The 24,086-nt window shown below is 48.7% G+C and overlaps 1 protein-coding gene across 1 annotated transcript in view; it reads left to right on the top strand.

The window, feature by feature from the left end:
- The window catches only part of ENPP6 (ectonucleotide pyrophosphatase/phosphodiesterase 6), a 77,486-nt gene that overhangs the window by 24,561 nt on the left and 28,839 nt on the right, over positions 1-24,086 (top strand). The window contains exon 2 of the mRNA XM_054566187.1: positions 9,308-9,487. Coding sequence (XP_054422162.1) covers positions 9,308-9,487 — 180 coding nt within the window. The remainder of the gene's footprint in view (positions 1-9,307; positions 9,488-24,086) is intronic.

A 24,086-nucleotide genomic window follows, 5' to 3' on the forward strand; every position in this document is an offset into this window, starting at 1 on the left:
GCTGAATAGCATTTCATCATAGGGATATCAGCCAAGTTTTTATAATAAAAACTCTCAAAGCTACAGAAACATTGAAATAGTGTTAGGACTATCTGTGTGTCCTCCATGTGATTCTCTGATCATTAACATTTGGAATATTCCTTTTATTCTCACTTGAGACAGAGGTGTCTGTTGTTTTTCGCTGAACCAGTTGAAATAAATTGCTAACATGACACCTCACCCCTAAATAATTCAGCCTGTATAGAATATTTTCCTGTATCACCACAATTGTTTTCAGATGTTCCCAACTGGCCAAAAAGTATCTTCTATAACTTAAAAAAAAATCATCTAATCAAGGTTCAAGCAGTACCTCTGGTTGCCGTGTTTCTTGACTCCCTAAATACTCTTGCTTTTTTTCCTTTGTTTGGACTTTCATAATGTTGACATTCTTGAAAAGCCCAGCCAGTTGACTTGTAAACTGGCTGAATTTTGGATTTGTCTGATTTTCCTTTCTGATGAGATTCAAGTTCAGCTCTGTTTTGGCAAGACTACTACATTTTAAAAATCCAAATTAGGACAAGGTTCTGGGTACTCTGGGAGCGGGTGACGAGCGTGAAAGGGTCCCGAGGTGTCGCTGTTATTCTGGAAGAGGCCCATGACTGCCCCCCACCCCCGCCCCGCTGCCCCACACGGGGGTTGGGGCCGCTGGCTCTTTGCGGCTTTGGTTGGGTCGCACCTTAGGCTTTTAAACTTGACATTCACAGGGATATTTTGTCACTCATTTAGTCATAGGTGTTGTCTTTGGGATATTGGTTGTGCTCTGTTTGTCCTTATGGGGGGATTTGGTGACATTCAAAATCCATGCAAATCAGGAGACTTTTGAGAATGAAGAAGGAGTGAGGGGCGGAAATCCAAGCCTGCCGCTCCAGGCAGGAGGGGCCTCTGCGGCTTAGGCCCCCAGAGGCACAGGTGGGGGCGGTGTGTCCCTCTCTGCGCCCCCTTCCTGTGGTTGATACTCAGGGCAGCCTCAGCTACACCTCGCCCCCCACTCCCCCCGGGGAGCAAGTCCACCCTGGGTTGTTCCTTCCCAGCATGAGGGTTGGGGGCCAGGGCTCTGACACCCCTGCCCTGCCTGCATCTTGGAGCCACTGTGTGTGTGTGTTCGAGGCGGGCACAGCTTCGGACAGATGTCCACTCGCTGTAACCAGAGAGGTCAGTCCTATAAGCCCCTGTGTGGACCACGTTGGGGGCGGGGGCAGCAGCTCCTAGAAGGACAAAGGGGTATGAAGTAAGTTAAGTGTCCACTGAAGTGACCATTATGAACTGGGGTAAGAAAAAAAAAATCACTGATCTTCACCAAAGGAGGAAAGGGCTAGGGTCAGGGATAATAAAACACAAATAACCAAACAGGAATTAGGAGTGAGTGGATGAAGACCTGGAAAGGCAACAGGAGGCTTAGAATGAGGAGGGTCCAGACAGGGCGGTCGCTCCGGGTTTCCCTGGCTGCCAGGACCGTGGGGGCTGCCTGGGCGCGCGGCCACCCGGCCCCGCTGGCTCACTCCCTGCCTCGGCCTAGGTTCTTGGCAGGTTCAGCATCTCCACCAGCAGCTCTCACAATCCGGAGGCACCTTCCAACCATGAAATGCGAACACGCAGTCTAAGAGGCTCTCGGCGCCGCGGCGGCAAGGTTGCCGGAGGTGGAGATTATTGTGAACGCCAGCAGAGGGCACTGTCGGGCCAGGCATTTCCCAGGCGAGGCCGGGGTGCCTTCTCAGCCAAGGTGAGCCCCGTGATGCGTTTCTGAATGTGGGATTCACCCCGGCAGACTTTGCTGAGCAAAACGGGGTAATGCTTCTTTTCATTTCCTTCCAGGATTTTGAGAGTCTGTCTCAGACTCTGATGTGTAAATACTGAGTGAGAGCTAGGCTGCTCAGCCTCATCCCTGCCTAAAAACCATCGGTAACTGCATGCTATTTGATTGCCTTGCTCTTCAAGGGCGATTCAGAGGGTGTCGCGCATTTATCCAATACCTACTATGTGCCAGACACCGTGCTGACGTTTTACCTACCCCCAATTACTTACCCCGGGAAGAAAGCATGATATCCCCATTTTCCAGAGGGGAAACTGAGGCTCCCTCAAGTTCCGTGGCTTCTGTGACGTCCCTCTGCAGGGGTAGGGTTCAGTCTTTAGCCTGCTGGGCTCCTGGCACGTGCTGGGCCGTGGCTTCTCCCAGGCCCCCAGTTCCCGCCAGCTCTCACCTGCCAGATGCTTCTAATTTAAAGTGGAAACGCTCTTTTGTGCCAATGGCATCTACCGTTTGGACAGGGAAACTATCGATTCATCAAAAGGACACTTGTCACACTGAGCCAAGTGATGAATTGCACATTTGGGTTACTCTTTCATCCCGGAGGCAAATTATCTTTCAACACATTTTCTATATGCTGAGAGCACCCTCAAAGAGCATTATATACACAAATCCTTAAGCGAGGCGCCTTGTCAACCACACACACCTTCCGTTTACATGCTGGTCATGGAGCAGAACAGGTGAGCTGTGGCTACAGCAAGGACCTACACTCTCGTCCCCCTATGACTTGGGGGCTGGCCTCACTGCTCTAGGCCATACCTGGCCCCAGGCAGTGAACTTGGACAGGCCAGCATCATACCTCACACATTCTGCCAGTGACAAGCAAAACTCACCATGCTGAAAAACGACTTTCCTTCCATTTGCTTCTTATTAAAAAAAAGGGAGGGTGGTGGTGTCTCTTCCATTTGTTTTGTATTATTTTTGTAGATTGGTTGGTTCACACTAGATTGAGCCGTTGATATTGCTGATGACCTCACCCTCCCTGGACAGCCGAATTTGATTATTCTTGATTGATTCTTGGCCTTTGTGGTTGATCCAATTTTTTCTTACTGAATTGAGCTTCCCATCCTTAACCCCCAACCCTGCCCCAGTCATGGGGGGAGGGGCAACTGGAAAATGAGAGCAACTCCCACTACAGTCCAAAGAGAACTCCTGTCCTGGTGGGAGAAGAGGATGCAGAACGTCATTCTGTCACATGCAGCAGACAGGCTGAGAAGGGGCTGCAGCCTGTTTTTTGCCAACGCAACCAGCCCCCATGGTGTGAGGGTGTGAGGCGCGGGGCCGGTCTGATGTCCCTGGGGGAGGGGCAGCACCCAGTGGGTGGGGGAAGATGGATAATTTATTACCAGGGAGAGGGCAGGGGGTCTTCAGGACAGGGGGCTGGCTGGATTTCTCTCCCGGATGAGCGAATGCGACCAGGAATAAGTTTCCCCTCCCAGTACCTTCCATTAAGTCCTTGGAAGCGCTCTGTGCTTTGGAAATGTGTCTCAAAAGAGATTCCATCGTAACTGCCATAATTAATTCAAGCCCCCTGCTAACTTGTCACAGAGGTGAGGGCGGATCAAACTGTCTGGACATTTCTCTGAGCTTTGCTAAAAATTCGCTTTTCCAGAACCAAAAAGTGTTTAAATAAAAACTCCAAAATTTGCATATCTATCCTTATGCAGGAAAATAATTTTTGCCTCTTTTTCTGCATCCTCGCTGTTAAATAATGGCACCAAGCTAGCGCACTCCAGAAAAATGAAACCGCGCTCTCTTTTGAGTCCTGTGACCTCCAAACTATGAGCATAGATGTCTCTAATCAGAAATCTCTCCCCTTTGAACGTTGCAGGTTATTTTTGTAGCAGTCTACACCTCACACTGTAATCAAAGCCTGCTATCTCGGTCTTGCAATATTTGTGATTCAGACGCTAATCATGACTGTGTCTGACACATACATCAGTAGCTGCATTTAAAGGGGGGCAAATTGTGAGCTTCTCTTTCTACTTGATCTTGCACATTTTATTCAAAACGGCTTCCTTACCATACCAAATTCTGTCTTTGAACAAGTTAAGAAACTAAGATGTATTCCCCAGCAGAGGCGATCTGTAAAGCAAAATTTCTATTTGTGAGTCAGGTACTTTAAGCGGTGCATTGTTAAATTTTTCAGGTCTCCTGGGGTATCAAGTATTTACTTGAAAATCCACTAAACGGGGTCTAAACTAGTCTTTAGACCCTGCAAATACTCAAAGAAAAGTGCTCAGAGGTGTCTAGTCGTGGGAAAGTCTGCCTTACAGAACATTCTCAGGCTGCCGGGCTTTGAGTCGGGTGTATAATTACTTCTTGGAACCCTGTCAATGGGAGGTGATGTGTATACGTTCAGTCTCTAAAACGCACTCGTTAACGTGAGACCCAAAGGTTTCAGGGCTTTGGAAGACTCTTTTCACAGCTGGACTCTTTCCAGAGGGAGAGAAAACCCGAGACTCCTGTCTCCTTGTCTGCTTGGGTAGCTCCCTTGTCTGGCTGCAGCCCGCCTTTCGAGCTATTTACGGCAAAGTCGATGCACGACAGTGCATCGCAGGAGACAGGCATGCGCCTGGCTTTTGGGAGACCTGGGAGACTCCATGTGGTTACTTCAGTGAGAGTCTTAGAAGCAGACCTGGATTACGAGGCAATTTCTTTTCCAACAGCCAGGCCCTGGTGGGCGGATGAAAGCCCAGTGGCCAGAGTAGGGCCGGTGCCGGGAAGGGTATGGCTTTGGACCGGGGCCGGTCCTTCCCCCAGCTGTGTGGGCCAAGCCTGGTCACCCAGGCGTTTCAGCCTTAGTCCCCCCACGCACATCACGAGGGTAATGGCATCCGTCTCTTAGAGTTACAGTGAGGACTAAGTGAGATGGGAACTGGAAGCATCTAGTTCCAGATACACAGGAGGTGACCAAGAACTGGAAATTTATTACTAAGTTGGTCCGCAAGCACTTGTCAAGTTGGTTCAGGCCTTTGGCCTGCTGATTATGACTCTTCCTGAGTCTGACTTGGCCTCGAGCGCCTCCATTCATTGCCCTAGGGGAGGCGCTACCTGCATAGCGGATCCCTGGAACCTTACCCCTGGGCTGACCCAGTCCCCTGCAGTCACCCTGTCCTCGAGGGAGGGAGTCTGTAGATTGCCTAATGGCCTGCAGACGCGGGCAGCAGCTTCCTTCCTGTGGGCTTGCTGAGTGCCGGGACTGGGACAGTGCCAGCACATGCGCCGGTGGCCGGGGCTGGGCGCGCCCGGCGGGGAGGAGCCAGGGCCCTGGACCCGGCTACCTGCCTTGAGGCCCGGCTATGCTACACCTCCTGGGCGCGACACTAGGCAAGTTACCGCTCTGGGCCTTGTCGCTTTACCCATGGAGTGGGCTAGCCATGGTCTGTCTGACCGCTTGCCTGTCACCTCCCCGCTGTACCCACCATCTCCCCAAGCTGGACACAGTGCTGATAGCCCGGGTCAGGGCGCTTGTCATGCCTCCAGCGGGCTGTCCGAGAGGCCCGCCCGCAGCTCTGAACGCAACTTCTGGGTACAAACGCGGATGTTCTGAAAGAGTCATCTCCAAACTCCTCATGGGCACTTTGTAACCTGTGTTTACACTGCCGTCCTTGGAATAAATTGATGTGGGTAAAATGTAACTTCTCAACCAGTGGTTTGATATTTAGTAGACACAGCCACCTTCATCCAATGGAAACATGTGGACCTCAGGAAAACATAACGGAGAGCTTTAGAAACTAAAGATGAACATTACTTTGTAAAGCTGATTACACAGTAGGAATTTAAAAAGCATTTGTATAATTAAAAAATTCCTTATTGGCTGTAGAAGCTGAGTGTTTACAGACTCTCAGGTTTTAGGGACAAGTGAGAAGAAAGGAGAAAAACGCTTACTCGTGTTCAGAAATTTCCAGACCGGGAGCTGCCCCCATTTTCACAGTGAGTACTGCGTCTCCTGGCACAAATTTTAAAGCCCCACGGAGCCATCATTTGGAGGAGAAGCAAAAGTAGACCTTCTATACACCACACCTGAAAACAACCTGCGATTCGTGGCTTGTGATGAGGCCAGGAAAGTACGTCTCCGGCAAAGCCTTGGGCAAAGGGTCCCCATAAGGAGACTACCGTTAAGCTCTGTTTGGTGAGCCCCGTTTGGTGAGCCCCGCAAGAGAAAAACCAAGGAGAGCGGCAGGGGTATAAAAACAGATACGGGTCTGGAGATGAGAGCTGTGGGCTGCAGAAGCCGGGACACGCTGCTTTGTTCTGTTCTGCATTTTCCGCTGCCCCTTCACCCTGGCAGAAGGCACGGAGGAGCAGGCGAGAGCCAGGGCCGGCGGGGAAGCCAGCCAGGGTCAGAGCACACTCCGCCCCGGTCCCTTCACGGGAAGGCGGGGCAGCTCCGCAGAAGACGGGGAGCCGATGGTGAGGCGGGGAGCACACGGTTTCCTGCCATCTCCCCGGAGGGCAAGCTTCCCAGGACAAAGGGTGCCCCCGGGGACTAGCGCAGCTTCCTAGGACTGAGCCTCTGGCAAATGCACCCTCCCATTACAACTCCAGGCCCAACCCCCCAAAACAGCACAGCCTACTTTCTAAACAGGGGCCTGAGGTGACCTTGCTGTTGGACGGACTACCCTGGAAACCCTTTCACGGGGATAAGGAAAAGCCTCCGGTTCCCGGATCGCCAGGTGCCACCCACTCACCGGAAGTGAGCGGGAGCCCCTTCCTTTGGAGAAGGGTTGAGTCTCGGGAGGTGGGGATGGATCACTCACCCCTGCAGGTCCAAGTTCCCCTTAGAACAGACGCGCCGCTCTGGGCCAGCCTAGACCAACCAGGACGCGAGGGGAGCAGGAAACAACGCCATCTTTGGACTTTGTCTCAAAGGTGCTTCCCTGCAGAGTGTCATAACTAACGGCTTCGACGCCCACCTGAGTCAACCGGCACCACCGGCTCGATCGGTATGGAAAGGGAGGGCTAAGCCCCTGCGTCGTGGTCAGGAAGGTATAGCCGCTCTGAGAAAGCCGTGCACCCAGCCATAGCGAACAGGTGTCATCACCTGCGATTTTAAAATACCCGAGAACTGTGTGTTAACTGCCCACACAGGTCCTCTCTCTCTTCGGGGAAGCCCTAGGGGTGTTTTCAGAAAACCACATGTAAGAGGCGGAGACTTGAGCTTAGCAGCCAGCCAGCCACTCGGTCCAGCAGCTCTACACCGCATGGGAGGCACCTCGGCATGTTTTACCCAGAGAGCAAAGGAGGGCCACGGAGTCTGCACCCTTTGGGGTCCACAGTGTTGAGTCTGAATGTCAGGAAGAGGAAAAGGAATTTTATCGACTGATATTGTGGGGTTTCTGCAAGAAAAAGTCGTAGGTGCTTTCCACGTTATTTTCGGTTGCTTCGTGCCTCCTCGAATGTAGCCCCTGGTGAAAACTGCGTCCCCTGTGGCCCTCGCTTATATCCGGGTTTCTGGCATTTCTTCTAAAATGTTTGGAACAGTTCCAACTAAAAGCAGGTCCGCACGTGCCTCCACGCGGCCTCGTGCCCCGACGGCTGCCCCCAGCGCTGCCAGCCCTTCCCTGCGGTTCATTTAGAGGCTCTTCCGGGATCCCGACCTCAACGACTCGTCCCACGCCCCCTCCCGACTGCGCCCGTCCCCCCGTCTGCACCCCAGCTCTGGTGAAGCACCCTCTCCGCGTGTGGGAGGTGTCAGAGAGCACCTGCAGGGAAAGGCTCTGTGAAGGGGACATTTGTCACGATTGTCATGTTGTCCCGATTATCTTGCCTTGTGAACAGGGTTCATGAGCATCATTAGAATGACTTAAAAAAAAGTTTAGACACGTGATGGAGTATTTTGAATAAAGGAAATAGATGAATAACTTTGACTCACAAGATGGGTTCTCTTAATATCATTAGACTTTGCTACGCGGAAAACGCTAACAGAGCAGAGGCAGCAAGAAGTGTGCCCCCACTTTCAGTGAGTTAGAACACACTAGGCATCATCCCCAGCCATGGGGGGGGTGAACATCCCCCTGATTCTCAGTGGGGGCTGCCACTGGTCCCCTTCTCAGCCAGGCCCGAAGAGCCATGTCTTTCATGCAGAGGACCCTCTGTTGAGCATCATCACATCCAAAGGTACTTAGGATGAGACCACATTTACTCAGATTGGAGTCTCTACACTTATCCCAGTATGTTGTCCATAGGAGCTTGGTAACTGTCAGTTGAAGGAATGAGCTAAACCAGTAAGTTTCTTAACCACTGGAGGATTTACATGGAGTTTCTATTTTATTTTAAAAATTCATCAGTCCACACATAAGAGCTTTGGTTAGGGTCCAAAAACTAATTGTAAAGCTTTTGGTAAAACAGACAAAAAAGGAAAAAGAAAAAACAACAACAACCCAAAACCACTATGTTTCGATCTCTGGGCTTTAAATTCAAAGCTTGATTTGTGCAATGCCTGGGTTTCTGGGCTGAAATAGAAGGTTTTCCCTTTATGATATGTGGGATCTTCAAATACTCAAAATTATATCTTACGGTCTTCCCGCTTTTGTTTAAAAATAAAGTGTGTGTGTGTTGGGAGGGGGTGGCCAAGAAGAACCAGCAGCAGCAAACAAACAGAACCCCCCACCCCGCCCCGAGCCAGCGTGAACGCCCATCAAAGCCTGCTGCTTCCCGGTGCCTAGTGATGCTCCCGAAACCACAGCAATTTTTGATGCACTTGCCAATGTTTGTGTGATTTTTACTTTAAAGATGTAACAGATTGCCACAAAATAAATAATTTAAGCCTAATATTTCAAAAGAGTCCAAGGGCTTGCGTCTTTCACTTCTGGCTTCTCTTCTGGGACTGAGCCGTGCCCGGCAGAAGCAAGGCTTCTGCCTCCATAACACTCCATGTGGCCTGCTGTAGTTTTTGGGGGGTGTTTTTTTTGCAAAGTAGAATCTTTTTCTCACTGTTCTGCTCTGAATGCTGTAGGTTCTGTCATTGCTCAGTACTGAAGTGATAACTCCCCTTAGGAAGAAAGGGAATGAACTCCAGGGCACCTGCTTTCATCTTGTGGGAGGGCAGTTTGGAAGGGGTGCTGAGAGCACTCGGGCTTGAGAACTTAACCCCAGTTCCCCAGGGATCTGCAACTTCCATCCTGATTCACATTTAGACTTCAAGCCATGGATAGTGGGTCAGATTTTGCACAAAGTGTCCTCAGTTTAACTTAAGGTAGCTTCAGACATGGCACATTAACTGCACATGAAGTGATCCCACCCTTGATCAATTATTGGACTTCTCGCTCCATTGTGTGCCTTTATGGTACAACTAAGAGAAGAAACATCTATGTTAAAAAAAAAAATCGGAAGCCAATATTTATTTATGCCGTCCTGTACTTGCTAAATGTGATGGAACAGCTTTTATAAGCAGAAAACAAAGATACAACCTAAAAATATGAACGATAAGCTGACAAGCTTTGTGTTCTATTCACGCAGGCAGACACTGTGAGGTCCATCAGATGATCGGCAACTACATGTGGGACCCCAGCACCAACAAGTCATTTGACATCGGTGTCAACAAAGACAGCCTGCTGCCTCTCTGGTGGAATGGGTCGGAGCCTCTGTGGGTCACTCTGACCAAAGCCCAACGGAAGGTCTACATGTACTACTGGCCAGGTGAGTACCTCCAGGCCCCGCCCCCCTCCCAAATCTCCAAACACGCCCGGGAGCCTCTGAAGACAGACGATGTGGGAGACGTGTTTACAGACCAAGCCAGGGTTTGGAAAACAACATCTTTATTTCAAGAAATAATTCTTATGAGCATGTTTGTAAAAACATTGTTCTGAACTCTCTAACACCAGACCAGGCACAATACCATCTCCTGATTCCCGTGGTTCAGAAATGAGGCTGCAGTATACCTTGGTTTTTCTTGTGCGAAATTTTAGATGGCCAAGAGAGATCATTATAGGCTGTTTAATTGCCTTACAAAAGAATTTGGCAAAAGATTTTGAGCTCCTCCGCTATGTTGAAAAGACTATTCAAACAATTTGCAACTTCTTTCGGTAGTGCGTTTAATGCGGTCCCCTTGTATGAATATCCCATGAGAGACTAAGTTACTTTACCTCCTGCAATGAGGTGAGGAGTCGTGCAAACTGTCCTGGCTGCTGGGAGGAGTGTTGGCTACTCTGACGTTGGCAGTGGAAAATCTTTCATTAAGGATGAGAGGATTCAGCGATAACAAAAGCGTCAACTTACTGCTGTCTTCCCCTTCGTGGGATTTGTTCTTAAGTAAGTGGACAATTAGACTTTCCCATGCACATGGCTGTAGATACTGTTTTTCTTAATTCTTAATGGTGTAGTACTGCTGACAGCCGTCATGAGAGAAGGTGTCGGGGAGGCCGAGAAGAACCGAAAGACTCAGTGGGGAGAAGCTGCTGAGGGCCCCTCCCTGGCCGGGGCTGGACCTGGTAGAACCGGGACAGCATGGTGGGAGGTGGGGGTCGCGGGCAGGCAGGCTGCGGGGGAAGAGTGGAGAGAGGGATGAGTGAGCCAGGGCTGAGTCGTGGTGGGCCCCCACTGAGCACGTGGGCCTTTGGCAGGAGTTTGGAAGATGCTGGACGGAGGTGGCCACGGGGAGGGCTGTTCGGGGCACCCCGGGCTGCCGCAGAGCGGAGCGCGGCGCTCCCTTGGCTGACCCGATGAGAAGCTTTCGAGGAAGGGAGGGGGTTTGGAGAACTCTGTTACCTTAAATGGAGACTCAGTGTTTCTCAGAGTTGGAAACAAGACAGTGCGTCAGCCAAGCGGACCAGACTTGCCGGCGGAGCCAAGCTCACGATCCAGCCCCGTGTGATGTGGTCTGAAGCCAAAAGCTGGTGCTGCACTGTGAGGCCATTCTCAGAAATTATTGTCAGCAAATACAAGGGCTCACGAGCACGGACATCAGAGAGGGAACACTGGGCACGCTGCCTCAGGGGCCAGCTTAAAACGAACCCAAGGACCATCAAGGTGAATATCACCCGGGTGCCACGGAGTCATCTTCCTCGGTGTCTGGTTAACTTAACAGCCTCCAGTGGAGAACTTTTAAGAGCTCCTCTCCCATGATCTCTCCCCAGATCCCCACAGGCCCCCTCCAGCTGGGATCTCCTGCCTATGACCTTTGGGAGTCCATGGATGACAACGCTTGAGAAAAGATAGGGCAAGATCGCAGAGGGAGGCAGCTGCCATACTCCAGACTTTTCTCTGCACAGCAGCTCCAGAGCACTGTTCTTTATCTCCTGCTGGAGAATCTGGCCCCTTAAGATACAACAAACAACTTGAATTTATAGATCACTGAGTACCTAAAAAAACCCCCCACAAAAACTCAAAGCTAATTTGCATCTAAAATATCTTGTTGCGCCTTCAAAACAGCTCCTTACAGTAAGGGAAGGGCCAGTTGCCTCCTTGGACAGCTAATGCGATATGCCGCCTTAAGATCGGTGTATGGTGTTAACTATCAGGAGGCAAGAAACAAAGAAGAGAGCCTCCTAGAATTTCCCCAGTGACCTAAATGAGGATTCGCTCAAGATCTAGCCATGTGGAAGTCTGGAGAGAAATCGGATGAGAAGTCTCTTGTTTCTTAGACGCTGTCCGCTCCTAAACTGGATACGCAACTAAAGGCTCTCCGACAGCAGGCTCTCTCCGATGGCCCTGCTGCCCGCGGCCCGGCCAGCATTGCTTGGGCACCTTCCATTCTTACCAGTGGACAGCTGAGCGGTTAAGGGTCACAGCTTTCCTTTCTCTCTTCCCCTCGGTTCCCCACAGCCACACCAGATAGCGCAGTGCCTGTTCATTTGTCTCAGCGAGATGAAGTGAAAGGCGGTGGCATTTCTCCTAAACATGACTTGATTTTATTTTTCTTCCCGAATCCTCCTCTTCCTTTTCTCCTCCCACAGGACATTGTACAGACCTCTCGATGAGGCCTGGAAAGCCTTCACTGCTCCAGTGAGCTGTGTTATGACACTTTGAGTCTCGCCATTAAGTCAATATTTAGAAGTGCAATTTAGAAATGGCAGTAGTTCAAGTCTTCCTGTCAGGTAGATAAAGCAGCAGACTGAAAAATTGATCGGTGGTGAGGAGTCCAAAATACCGCATCTCAGGTCTTGAGAAATAGAATATTGTAAACAGACCCCTTATTACCCCACCCAATGATGCCACTGCGCTGCACAGGGAGAAATGTGCCTCAGGAAACAATCCCAGGCCCTAAGTTTTGGGAAGGCCCAAAGAAATCAGCAGGCACTGCACAGCTAGGACCCAGCAGTGTTTTTGCAAAGGATACGAGCTGATTGTGTGTCCTTCACTGATTTTATTCCCCTGCCCTGTCCTCGTGGTTTGACGTCAAAGGAATTTTACTGAGGGGGAGAAGGAAGAGGCTCCCACATTCACTTCCTGTGGAGGGCAGCGCAAGCAGAGAAGGATGTGTTTCTCGGACCATTAGAGCTACGTTACGCAGTGGCAGTGGTTTCTGAGTTTATTCTTGGGGCTATTGCGAAACACAAAAAGGAACAAAGAACAGTTCACTTTTAGGGGTCTGTGATTCAACCTCTTTGGAGCGACTCTGGGAGGGCGCGAGGAGCAGCGTCTCTCATCACGCCTGTTGCAGTGTTGCCTCTCTACAGCCACGCAGTCTGCAGGACTTAGGGGTGACCCCTCTCAGGGCCCCGGGTGGGTGCTGGCTGTGGCTCTGGGCTCACCTGCTGGCCTCTTGTTGTCCTGTGCAGTGTTCCGGCGGACAAGACGCCTTCTACGCGGGAGAAAGACGCATTTGCCCCTGGCTTTGCCTCCCTCTCTTTCCAGAGTGAGCTGGGTGGGGTTTAGCTAATGGTGGGGATAAGACTCAGCTTCTGTACGAGGTTTGGTTGTTAGAATCAGGGTGGTATCGCCAGGATGAGCAAGGAGGCACACATTGGCTGGTGACCAAGAGCTGTGGGTTGTTCACAGTGCCCGTTCCCTTCCTGCAGCGGTGTGCCCCCTACACCCTCCGATGGCAGCACTCGGATGCAGACGCTTGGGCGTAGGGACAGTTAGGAGTCCAGCAGCAATCACACAATTACATGAGTTAACATGATGGCCAAGTTCTTTGACTCTATATGTGTGACTTCAAACATTTGGATAAAACCTGGAATTCTTTTTTCCAGGCCAATATTTGGCGTTGCAGATACAAGGGGTCCAGGTTTCCACTAAATTTTCCAATCATATCACCAATTTACCATTGGAGTTTAAGACGTGTGTAATTTTAGAGCCAGGAAAGGCCTTAGAAAGTCGTTTGCTGGCTCCTACTCTTGTTCATCAAGAGCTCTTTAGGAAACTGATCAAAACTATGGATTCCTTTTCCAGAAAAACACACCCATGCATGCTATACTCATGATTTTATGCTCTTATAATACAAGAGACTACAATGACGAGGATTACTGCCAAACAGCAACACATGTATCTGTAATATCTAATCAATTTTATCTTTTAAATGTGCTGTAAACATGTGTTAAAAACCCACCAAAACACCCAGTGAAACCCAAGCTCATGTAAGCGATGTTGTCTGGCCAAAGTAGGTGTGAGTCAAAATTCTCTAAATTCAACTCTTTTGGTTGAATTCACCTTGAGTCATTTCCTTTCCTTGTTGGTAATTTGGACAAAACCTACATCACTGACGTTGTCTGTGTCAGCAAGAAATAGATTACACATTCCCATTCCAAGTCGAGGCTGTCCCAGAGAAGTGATCTTCAAGAGCATCCTGCAGGGTTTCTCGGCGTTGGCTGTTTGTGCTGCAGAGAAATAGAGGCGGCGCGACCTCCTGAGGCTGCTGCGTCTGGGAGCCACTCCTCTGGTGCAGGGCAGTGTTCGCAGCTGTCCAGCCACGTGTGGTCTCCTTGTGTAGGGTGGTGTCTTGGCCAAAGAAGCTCATAGTGTCTTGGCAGCATCCATTATGGTAATTAGAAAGCCTTACAGAGAAATCCAGGCATGAACAAAGAATCCAGGCATTCTTCACAAATCTGTTTCTTCATAAAACATCTTAAAAGGGTGTGACTTGAGGCCTGGGAATTAGCTCTCCGGAGACAACTATGAGCAAAACCAGATACGGGCCCTTCTCAACCCTGAGAATTTACCGTCCAATCAAGGAGACAGATGGTGATCTCCCGTGAGCCCGAATAAATGTGAAAGCGCGCTTCCTAAAAGTGCAGTAGTGAAAAGCATATTGCATCGCGATATTGTCTCGTGAGAGATCTGGTTTCACCTGGGAGCGTGACGTAACACCTGAGAGGGAGGGTGAGGTGGGGGAGCGAGAGTGTTGGGGAGGCAGAGCATCCACACCAAAGGAACGGCATGTGTTAAGGTCCCAGAAGGGATGGGAGAAGCATGGAACGTTCAAGAAACTGAGAGGGGAGGGTGCGTGTGCTGCGGGTGAGGCAGAGGGGCCCCCGAAGCCAGGCCGGGCTCGGTGGTTCCAGCTGGAGAATTTAGTCCTATCCTGAGATGAGTAAGAAATCATTGGAAGGTTTCAGGGAGGAAGGTGACAGTGTCGTGCTGGCATTTTGACAAGACTGCTCTGGCTGCCACACGGAGAATGGAACATGGGCATCCAGTGCGGGCGGACGAGGGGTGGCTGACCGGTCAGGGAGTCGCCGCATGGGCCTAGGGGAGAGGCAGGGTCACTGGGCCAGGATAACCAGGTGGCCGGGCAGGGTGACAGCCAGGCCTTGGGGACGGCCGGGCTGGGGTTAAGACATTCAGCCAAGGCCAGGGAGGGCCCTGTGCTCCTGCTGTGCCAACAGCCTCCCCAGGGTTGCCAGCAGCTCCCCAGAGTGTGGGGAGGGAACCTCGGGAGAGGGGCCCAGCTTCGGTACTTCCTGAATCACATCGGTCCTCAGGAGAGAAGGCTGAGGTCTCGGTCTTGGTGGCCGAGGGCTGCCCTGCACCAACCTCTTGGTTGGTGCCAATCACCCCCTGGTTGGTCAGTGGGCCAGTGGGCTCAGTCCCCTCTGCTGCGTCTTTCCAGGCGGGTTTGGGGGGCCACCAGCTGTCTGATGCAGCGTGTGCTGGGACACAGAGGCGGCGCTCCATCCCCCGGCCCTGCGTGTGCAGGGAGCTCGCTCACCCCTGTTCGGCTGCCGGGCTCCGGCATTTCACCGGGGTACTCGGGGGACCCGGGGAAATTCAAAGCAAAGAGCCAGAACGTGGCTTCTAGACCACTTCCTTGCTGGGGACAGTCCTTTCGCTTCCCTCTGCCCCAGTGTCGCTGTGTGTCCAATAGGGGTGGCCCTATGTACCTCTCGGGCTGGCTGGGCCTGTGAAATGAAGTTAGATATGCAGGGTACATGACCAGAGTAGATGTTCAGTCCACACCCTGCCCCAGATTCCACAGCAACAGCTTGGGCCTGAGGCCCAAGGGGAGTCCCTGACCCAGGTCCCTCTTCGCCCCAAATAAAAATTCTTGAATTCACATCAAGAATCCAAATGTACACTTCAGCAAACACCACAGAGTGAAACACAAGCCCTATTTTAGCTTCCCAAGAGAATTCTGGGAGAGGCCACCAGGGCCCGTAAGGGACAGGAGGGGGCATTTCCAGAACTGGGACGGACAGCTGGAGCTGGCCACCGGCTCGCTGGAGAAGCGAGGGAGGACAAAGCCTGGCTTTTTCACGTCTCCGGTTGGGGCGCAGAAACGCACAGCCACACGCAGAGGTGGAGCTTAACCTGGGCAGCGAGGCCACCGGGCTGGCCCCTGGCTGTTGGCCCAAGGGTCGCAGGGAGGTGGCTGTGCGGGGCCAACGCATGCGGCACTCACTCCTGCTCCCAGCGTTCCTTGGAGCGGCTCAGGACCGCCTCAGAGGTCGGGGACCAAGGACCCCCCCAGACACACAGGGAAAGGGCAGTTTGTCAGACGTGGGACCACAGGCCGGATTTGAGGGGCGGGGGCTGGAGAGTCCTGGACAGACGCGAGAGCTCGGCAACCAGCAACCAGCTGAAGGGCTCGGCTCTGCTGTGGAGGGACCGGCAGCATGTTGCGCCCCTACTGACCCCGTCTGTTGTGGTCCAAACACCAGGAAAACACCTGTCCAGAGAAGGAGGCTGTGGTTAAGAATGTCACGTGGTGCAGAGGGCAAGATGGCTTTGCACGGCGGGAGCATAACCTCACTGTAAGCATGTGACAATTTGCAAGATGTGGATGATCTTGAAGTATGTGCCTCAGCCCCCATAGGATATATGAGGGGGCTTCAGGGACCTCAGTCCATCAGTGGTCACTCATTCCTCACATGGTGCCCCCGGAGAGGAGGGAGGCCCTGTCCCCAGTCCCAAGACCCCCCAGCCCCATTGAAAGCTGACATGCAGGTGCAGAGATTAAACCCCCTTTGGCCTCATTACGCCTTGCTGTGGTATCACCCATTGCCCTCTGCAGCGGAGACTCAGCAGGGGTTCGGCGTCTGTCCCCTCTCGCCCTGGTTTCCTACAAGCTGCCTCTGATGCCCACTGTGGCATATCGAGTTGAGTCTCAGAACCCGCTCTAATGGACAAGTTGCTTCTCGTCTTGTTTGTCCCCCGGGCTTGCTCTCTGGCCCTGAACACAAGGCCAGTCATTGGCAGCCCCCTGTGTCAGGCCAGCCGCCACCCGCTGCCTCCATCAGAACCCAGACGCCGGCAGCCGACCCTGGGGCTGCCCGACCCTGGGGATCAAAGGCCCTGCTTCCCCCAAGAACACTTTCCCACCAGCTCCCGGGCCTCAGCTGCGTTTTCCTGGAAAAGGTTCCATGTTTCTAAGTGAGTTAATTGGCTTAGCTGTTTTAATAAGCTCTCTTGAGACACGTATTCAACAGTTGTACACCTGCCTCATATCACAGAAAATGCAGTGCACAGGGGTTATTGTTACAAGACGTGTCAAAGTTGGCAAGCGGAGCTGTACTTGGACACTGAGACCTGTGCTCTAGGAAGCTGCAGAGATGTGATTTTTATGGGCTTAGCGTGGTGGTCCTTGGAGAGAGTTGCGTGGACGCAAAGAGCGTGCCGGAAAGCAGTGTGCGTGCTGAGAACGCACCAGCGCTGAGAGGGCCCAGGACTGGCCGGCGGGGAGGCCATGGGCCAATCACTTCTACCGCCTGTGGTGTGTGTTTTCTCCGCTGTAAAACCGAGGGGTTTGATGTCAGGCTGCCGCGGAGGTGTCCCCGTTGTAGCCGCCATAGATTTGCATAATTATTTCCACAAGGTTGTGGCCCATGGCACAAGCGTTGTGAGTCAAGTGTTGTGACAAAATAGGTATATTAAAATGATTTCTGATGATAGAAGTATTTTAAAGAAATGTCTTTTTAAATTCTCTATTTATTTTGTGCAAAGGTGCCTGGCCCTAATGCTGACCTGCTGGTTGCCCACAAGCCCCCTCTAACTCTGTATTTTCTCCTCAGGACATATTTATTAGGTTGCAGGAGAGGATACTCACCCAGCCTCAGGTGGGCATATCCAGTAGGAAAGTGGACTCTACTGATAAGATGAGGTCCTAGGAATGAGCCCTAATTAAGGGCGGTCTCTTCCAAGTTCCTGGGGACAATGAGGGAACAAGGGGGAGGGACGTCTGTGACACCAGCAGAACCTTGCCCCGGAGCTCCTGTCGGACCTGTGGAACTGCGCGGTCTGGGCTGCAGCCTCTGTCTCCCCACGGACCCCCGTACAGAGATGCAGAAACCCCCGCTTTCCTCAGGCACCTCAGAGTGGCCTGCGATGGCCTCAGCTGACCAGGCTCCCTGATCCCTGTGCCGCCGTGACCTGGCCTGGAGGCAGCAGCCCAGAGGTCAAGCAAGGCACCCACGGTCACAGAGGGCACTGGAGGCAGGTCCAGAAAGGGACCCACAGACTTGTGGGCCGGGGACTGTCTCCTGGGCACCCCCCCAGGTCTGCTGAAACTAGAGAAAACAAAACAAAGCACCCACCTTGACTCACTTTAGAAAATTAGCCTCTAAAACCACTGGTCCCACTAACTCTGTGTTCCACTGCGTGGTGGCTGTCATTTCTCGCTGGCTGTTTTCCTTGCCATGTATTCATTCTGGGTTATAGGATCAGAGGTAAGGTGAATTCTGCTACCCTCTGAGACTTCCCCAAGGAGAGACCATGCGTGGCGTAGAGAGCAAGTGGAGGGATCGCATTTGCCCCAGTTTCTGTCTGCTTGGGTATGAGTCTAGTTCCCTTCTCAGGGCACATGGAGGTACATAACTTTTTTTCAAAGTAACCATGTCTGCTGGACTTGCATTCAGGGCATATCTAATCGCTTGAGATGCGATTTTCTCCCTCTATCCTCTGGCTCTCTGATTATCTGAATAGATAGTCAGCGACAATGTCCCATTTGCTCTGCTCTGAAGAGTCTTCCTCTCTCTGCTCTGCTCCCCCAGATTCAGGGGAAGAGATCACACCACTGCTGGTCAGAGCTCACCTCCCCTGCCCTGTACCACTTCATGCCCTGCTGCTTTCTTAACACGAACATTACAGTTGCCGGGGGAGTAGAGCTACTGCTGCCTAGGTTCCTATTTCAGGGGTCTTCCAGCTGGGTTCCCAAGGAATTATAAGAGCAAGATTCATTTTAAGGGAACCAGCTCTCCGGGTCCTCAGCTTTCATATGCATTGCGATAGTTGTCCTGACTAAAACATGCCCTTTTCCTACTTTGCGTAAGAAAGGAGTGTCCTTCAGCCATCAAGAACCTTACCAAGGTGCCCTGTCCCAGTATGTGAAAGCCCCGAGGCATGCGCATGCACGCCTGCACACACATGCACACGCACATGACAGGTCAAAAACTTTATGTAGGTGTCAAGAAAGTGAATGCATCTAATGATAAGAATAACAAAACTTTTTTAAAAATCAAGTATTTTCCAATTCTTGCCTTTCTATTATTTAAGAAAACCTTAATTGAGTTGTCAACTAAAACATTATTTAAAAATGTATGATGCTAGATCACTATGTGAATGTTGGCTTTCAAAGAAACACTTCAAACAATCAAATGACATTGCTACGACAAGCTAGTTTTTCCATCTACTTATTTATTTGAACAACTTTCTTAAACCTTACATTTAACAAATAAAAGTAGAATGGATTGCGAACATGTCTCATTCTAGATATCAGTCATATTCATCCATGGGTATATGAATTAACTTTTAAAAGCATACTTATTTCTTTCATAATGAGATATATTTCTCATAAAATGTCACTTTTTATGTTTGACAATTATTTATTGAAGTTTGGGGTTCCACTTGGTAGAATGACAGGCTTAATTATTTTGGAACACATGTTTTCTCCGCTAACAACTAGAAAGTCTGCTGGTCTACGTGTATGTGTGCACATGAGCCATGGATTAGAGACATATCAAGACCTAGTGAAAGAGGTGTATCTGGTTGGTACCATGTCTCCCTTCCAACTGAACACTGACCACAAAAGCAGCAGTTGAGGGGCTGAAAAACCAAACTGAGCTGTGGACAGAATCAGAGGATAGGAGAAAATGTCAAAAATTTGAGTTCACAGACCATCAAGGAAAAGGAACCTAGTAAACATCCCAGGCTGTCAGTTGAACAATAAAGGTTAATAAATACTCTAGGAATAAGAATGAGCTGGAAATCGACGAGAGATGAAACTGCTTGAGGACGGGGCCTTCATAAAGGCAAAGCTGAGCTTTGAATCCTCTTAATCTCTGGCTAAACCCACGTTGGATTATGTACGCCCAGAGCCTAGGTGCTCATCATAAGCACACATATATTCTCTAAAAGAAGATAACGTAAAAAGTGTCAGATGATAACTATCATTTTACATACAAGATATGCAGCGTTCAATTACAAAAAGTAACCAGAATATAGGAAAACAAGACCTGACTGAAAAATCAGGAGGAAAAAAAGCAGACAATAGATGCAAACCCACAGATGATCCAGCTGTCAGACATGGACTCCAGGAGTGCCATGATTGAAGAACTAAGTGACAAAATGGAGACGTAACAGTAGTAAACTGGAATTGTTTTTTAAAAAAGTGAATTCTAGAACTGAAGACAGCCACCCAGTTAAAATGTGAAGAGGCAAAGAGATGAAAAAGGTAGAAAAGAATGCAAGAGACACATGCAACATAGTGAAAAGGCCACAGAAGACAAACACACAGAGAGAAGGAGACACAGGTAATAGTTGAGAGAGAATGATCGAGAACTTTCCAAAACAGACAAGAGATATCAAATCGTAGATTCAAGGAGTGCTGTGAAGCCATGGAAGGAGCATCACGAATTTAAGAACTGCTGAAAACCACAGATAATGAGGAAACCTTAAAAGCAGCCTGAGAAAATTGTTTAAAGGGGTAGTAATAAGACTGATGGCCAACTTTACAAAGGAAATATTGAAATCTAAAAAGACAATGGACTGATATCCTCAAAGTGGTAAGAAAAACCAATAATCAACCCCAAATTCTATATCCAGTGAAAATATCTTTCAAAAATAAAGGTAAAATAATGACTTGTCCTAGAAGCAAAAGAACCTGGATTTATTGCATGCAGATTTAGAATAAAGGACATGCCAAGTTCCCCCAGTGGAAGGAAAGTGGCTCCAGTGAAAGCACAGGGGTGGAGGAAGGACTGAAGAGCAATAGAACAGTAAATATTAAGTAAAAGAAAATTGATATTAGTAATAATAATTTTTCAGATTAAAAATCCAGAGAGCATTAAAATGCATTACAGCAGAAGAACAAAAGGTGGGAGAAATGTAAAATGCAGTGCTGATGTGTTCAAGTGCCTTTGCATTGTCTGAGAAGTTATGAAAGGGAAAACTTATATCATACTTCAATAAATCAATATTTCAATTTTTATCATCTCTAGGACATTATGCCAGGAAAAGATGAACTAAAATACATAAATAGCAAGCTAATAGAAGTAAAATGGAACAAAAATAATATCTATACTTACTGTATTTTGCCATGTATAATGTGCACTTTTTGCCCAATTTTTTTGAGGGAAAAATAAGGATGTGTATTATACATGGGTATAATGATTACATACTGTTGGCATAATCATCCTGTGTATACTGCAAACAGAAACAGTGTGTGTGTTATACACAGCAAAATATGGTAATTCAAAAGAAATAAAAAACAAAGAGAAAAGCTATCAAATGTGTGATGAATACAAGATGTAGTAAGATGGCTGATTTAAGCACAAACGTATCAAAACATTACATGTATAATTTACTTTTTTACTAATATTTTACTAAATATTTCAATTAATCTGAATGATTCTATTTATATGAAATTCAAAGCAGGTAAAACTAATTGATAATACTAGAATAGTGTTTACACTTGGGAGGATAGTGACCAAGAGGGATCATTTGATGTAATTATTGATATGGTTAGAATTAAGCCTACCATCCTGTATCATTTTCTATTTAACTGTTTTTTATTTCTTTGTAGCTCCCTATATTAACTGAGTACTTATAGAATCTTATTATATATTCTCTATTGATTTCAGGTTTTATTTTTTTCTAATGGTTACTCTAGACATACCAACATGCATCCTTAACTTATTCATGCCTACCTTGAAATATTATATTTCTTCACAAATAATGTTAGAATTTTTGAATTTTATGCCATTTGTTTACATATCTTCTTTGTATTCTTATTGTCATCTATTTTACTCACATTTACATATGTTGTAGATCTCATAATATATTGCTATTAATTTTGTTTTAAATAGCCAACAATATTTTAAAGAAATTTCTTTTATGTTTACCCTTTCTGGCCAACATTTGTGTCTTCTGTGGATCTGGTTTTGCTGACTGTTTTTCTATTAATTATGAGGTACTTTTCACTGCTTGTTAGCATAGCTCATGATTTTTTATTATATGCTGAACATTGTGTGAAAAACAACAGTAGAGTGTAGCCAATGACATTTTCCCCTGAAAAGTTCATGCTTCTTCCTAGGTTAGGCCGCTGGGTGGAGGCCAAGTCAATCTCCTCTGCCGCTGAGTAGGGTCTGGCCATTTCTGAAGCTTTAGTTAGATTCATTTTGCCATCAGGTTCAAATGTCACGAGGCAAGAAAGGATTATCCCCTTAGCAGCTCTTGGAAATTTGCCCACTGAATAACATGTCTATTCTTCACATGGGAAGTTTATGCTGCCAACTCTTTGGATCCCTAAGGAGTTTTGGTTTTTTCTCTCCAGCACTTTCCCCACCTTTCTGCAACTTGGAAGGGCTCCTTCCGCCCTGAGTTTCCTCCCCGGCCTCTGACCAGCCGTTGCCTTACACTCAGTGAAGAACATGAGGGAACTTATCTCCGCCCTCCTGTCCTATCCTTAGCCTTTGGTTGGATGCCACTCTGGTTCTTAAGTTAAAATTCATTGTAGTTTTTAAAAATAAAAAATTCCATGACAGTGTTACAGCAGATGTACTTTGCCACACATGGCGTCTAACCTTACTATACAATTCTATGTGTAATTGATCAGTAAAAAAAAGTTTATATCATTTTCTAACCTGAGGCAAGTATAAATTTCTCAGGTGAACTATATTACTAAGTCAATATTAAATCCAGATTCATTTTAATCCAATAATGCACTAAAAGAAAATGATCGATAACATTAACAAGCATTATTATAAAAACAATCATGTACAAACAAAAATGTGCAGTTTCTTTTATCTGGAAAACCATGGTCAAAATTCCAGTACTTGGCCGACTCATGTAACTATAGGTTCAAATGGCCAGAAGCAGACACCTGGCCATGTTGTGCAAGGCCGTTCATCTTTTGAAGGATAGGCAGGGTCTCGTTTGCTGACCCTGAGCACTGAGTGGACACAAAGTATGGGCCCACTCATACAGGGCTACATAAATATCTTTGAGGGAACAATGAACTTCCACAAATAACTTTTACCCGATAAAACTCATGTATCTTAAGTGCTATAACTGGCCAAGATCCCGCTGGCATTTCTCCCAATGAAGAATATTTTCCAAGAACTCATGGGCAAGATGTACTCTGGGGGCCTCTAAACTGTTCATCCTACTCAACACACAAGTCTTGGAAGGGCAGCTTCCTGCCTTCCAGGTCTCTCTTAATGGCCTTAGATCGCCTCGCGTGCCCTGAACCCAAGAATCAGGCCGAGAGAGTTGGGGTCTCCATGGAGCGCTCGGGGCTTGCTGTGGTATGCGGGATTGAGGAATTCTCCGTGGAGGCTGCCCCACCTTCTAATAAATCAGCTGTGACCAACTGTAGACCAGATGTTACCAGCTGTAACCAGATGTACCCAGGAGTTGGCTCAATGTGTTTCTTGACAGAGACACCCCTTTCTCCCTGCATTCCCAGCTTGTCCCACGTTCACTCACTTCCACCTTGGAAATCATTTGCCCTGGGCTACAGGCGAGCTCACCATCTGGTCTCCTGATAGCCCTTGTCTGGAACCGTCTGCGCTGACAGCCCTCCACGCACACCTTATTGCTTCTAACTTTGAACTTTTGCTTCTGCTGCTCTCTTTGCTTGGGACGTCCTTTTCCTTCCTGCCTCCACTGCCACCTCTCCCCACCCCCGACCCCTGACGACGCACTGGCTAGATGCAGTCTGTAAGACTGGGCCCAACGTGGGCCTTCCAGGAAGGCTCCCAGGAGGAAGTGCCCCTCATCTGAGTCCTGACACCACCCAGTAGGTGAGCACCCCACTCAGGCTGGATTCCTCTGGGATGCTCCAGGTTGGAGACTCTGACTGATAACTTTCTGTTTCCACCGTGTCTGAACACGGTAACTAGTTCATAGTGGCCCATAAATGTACCAAACTAACTCAAACCGAAACTGGCTCACCCCTCTCCTGCCTTATATTCTGAGAAGGTTGGGTGTCTGTTCCTCAGAGCAACTGCTTCTACTCTCCAGGGGCCTGGGACCGAGAAGCTGGGGCTGTAGTGACTCCTGACATCTGAATGCCTTTTATTCTTTTACTTCATTTTGGGAAAGTTAAGGTCACGGCTCAGAGCCTTTGCTTTCACTCAGTGACTTTTAGGCTTGTTAATCTAGGGACATACTGATTTTATTATTCCTGGACTAATCAGATACCACCTAATACTTGATTCTAGAATAGGCAAAGGTACAATAGGAGAATTAGTAGTTATGAAAAAATCTGTAGGAAAAATGTTTTAATTGAGACATCTCCGTGTACTAATTAATTTTTGTCTCACATTTTGGAACTGGGAAAGACAATTATTGACTAATTTTTGCTAGTCCCTGTCAGGGGACACCAGTGTTGCATAGGAATGACCTTCAAGAACCTCTGCTC

Source organism: Pteronotus mesoamericanus, unplaced genomic scaffold (assembly GCF_021234165.1).
Source record: "Pteronotus mesoamericanus isolate MK-2021 breed Mesoamerican mustached bat unplaced genomic scaffold, CSHL_Meso_final contig_169, whole genome shotgun sequence".
Taxonomy (NCBI): Eukaryota; Metazoa; Chordata; class Mammalia; order Chiroptera; family Mormoopidae; genus Pteronotus; species Pteronotus mesoamericanus.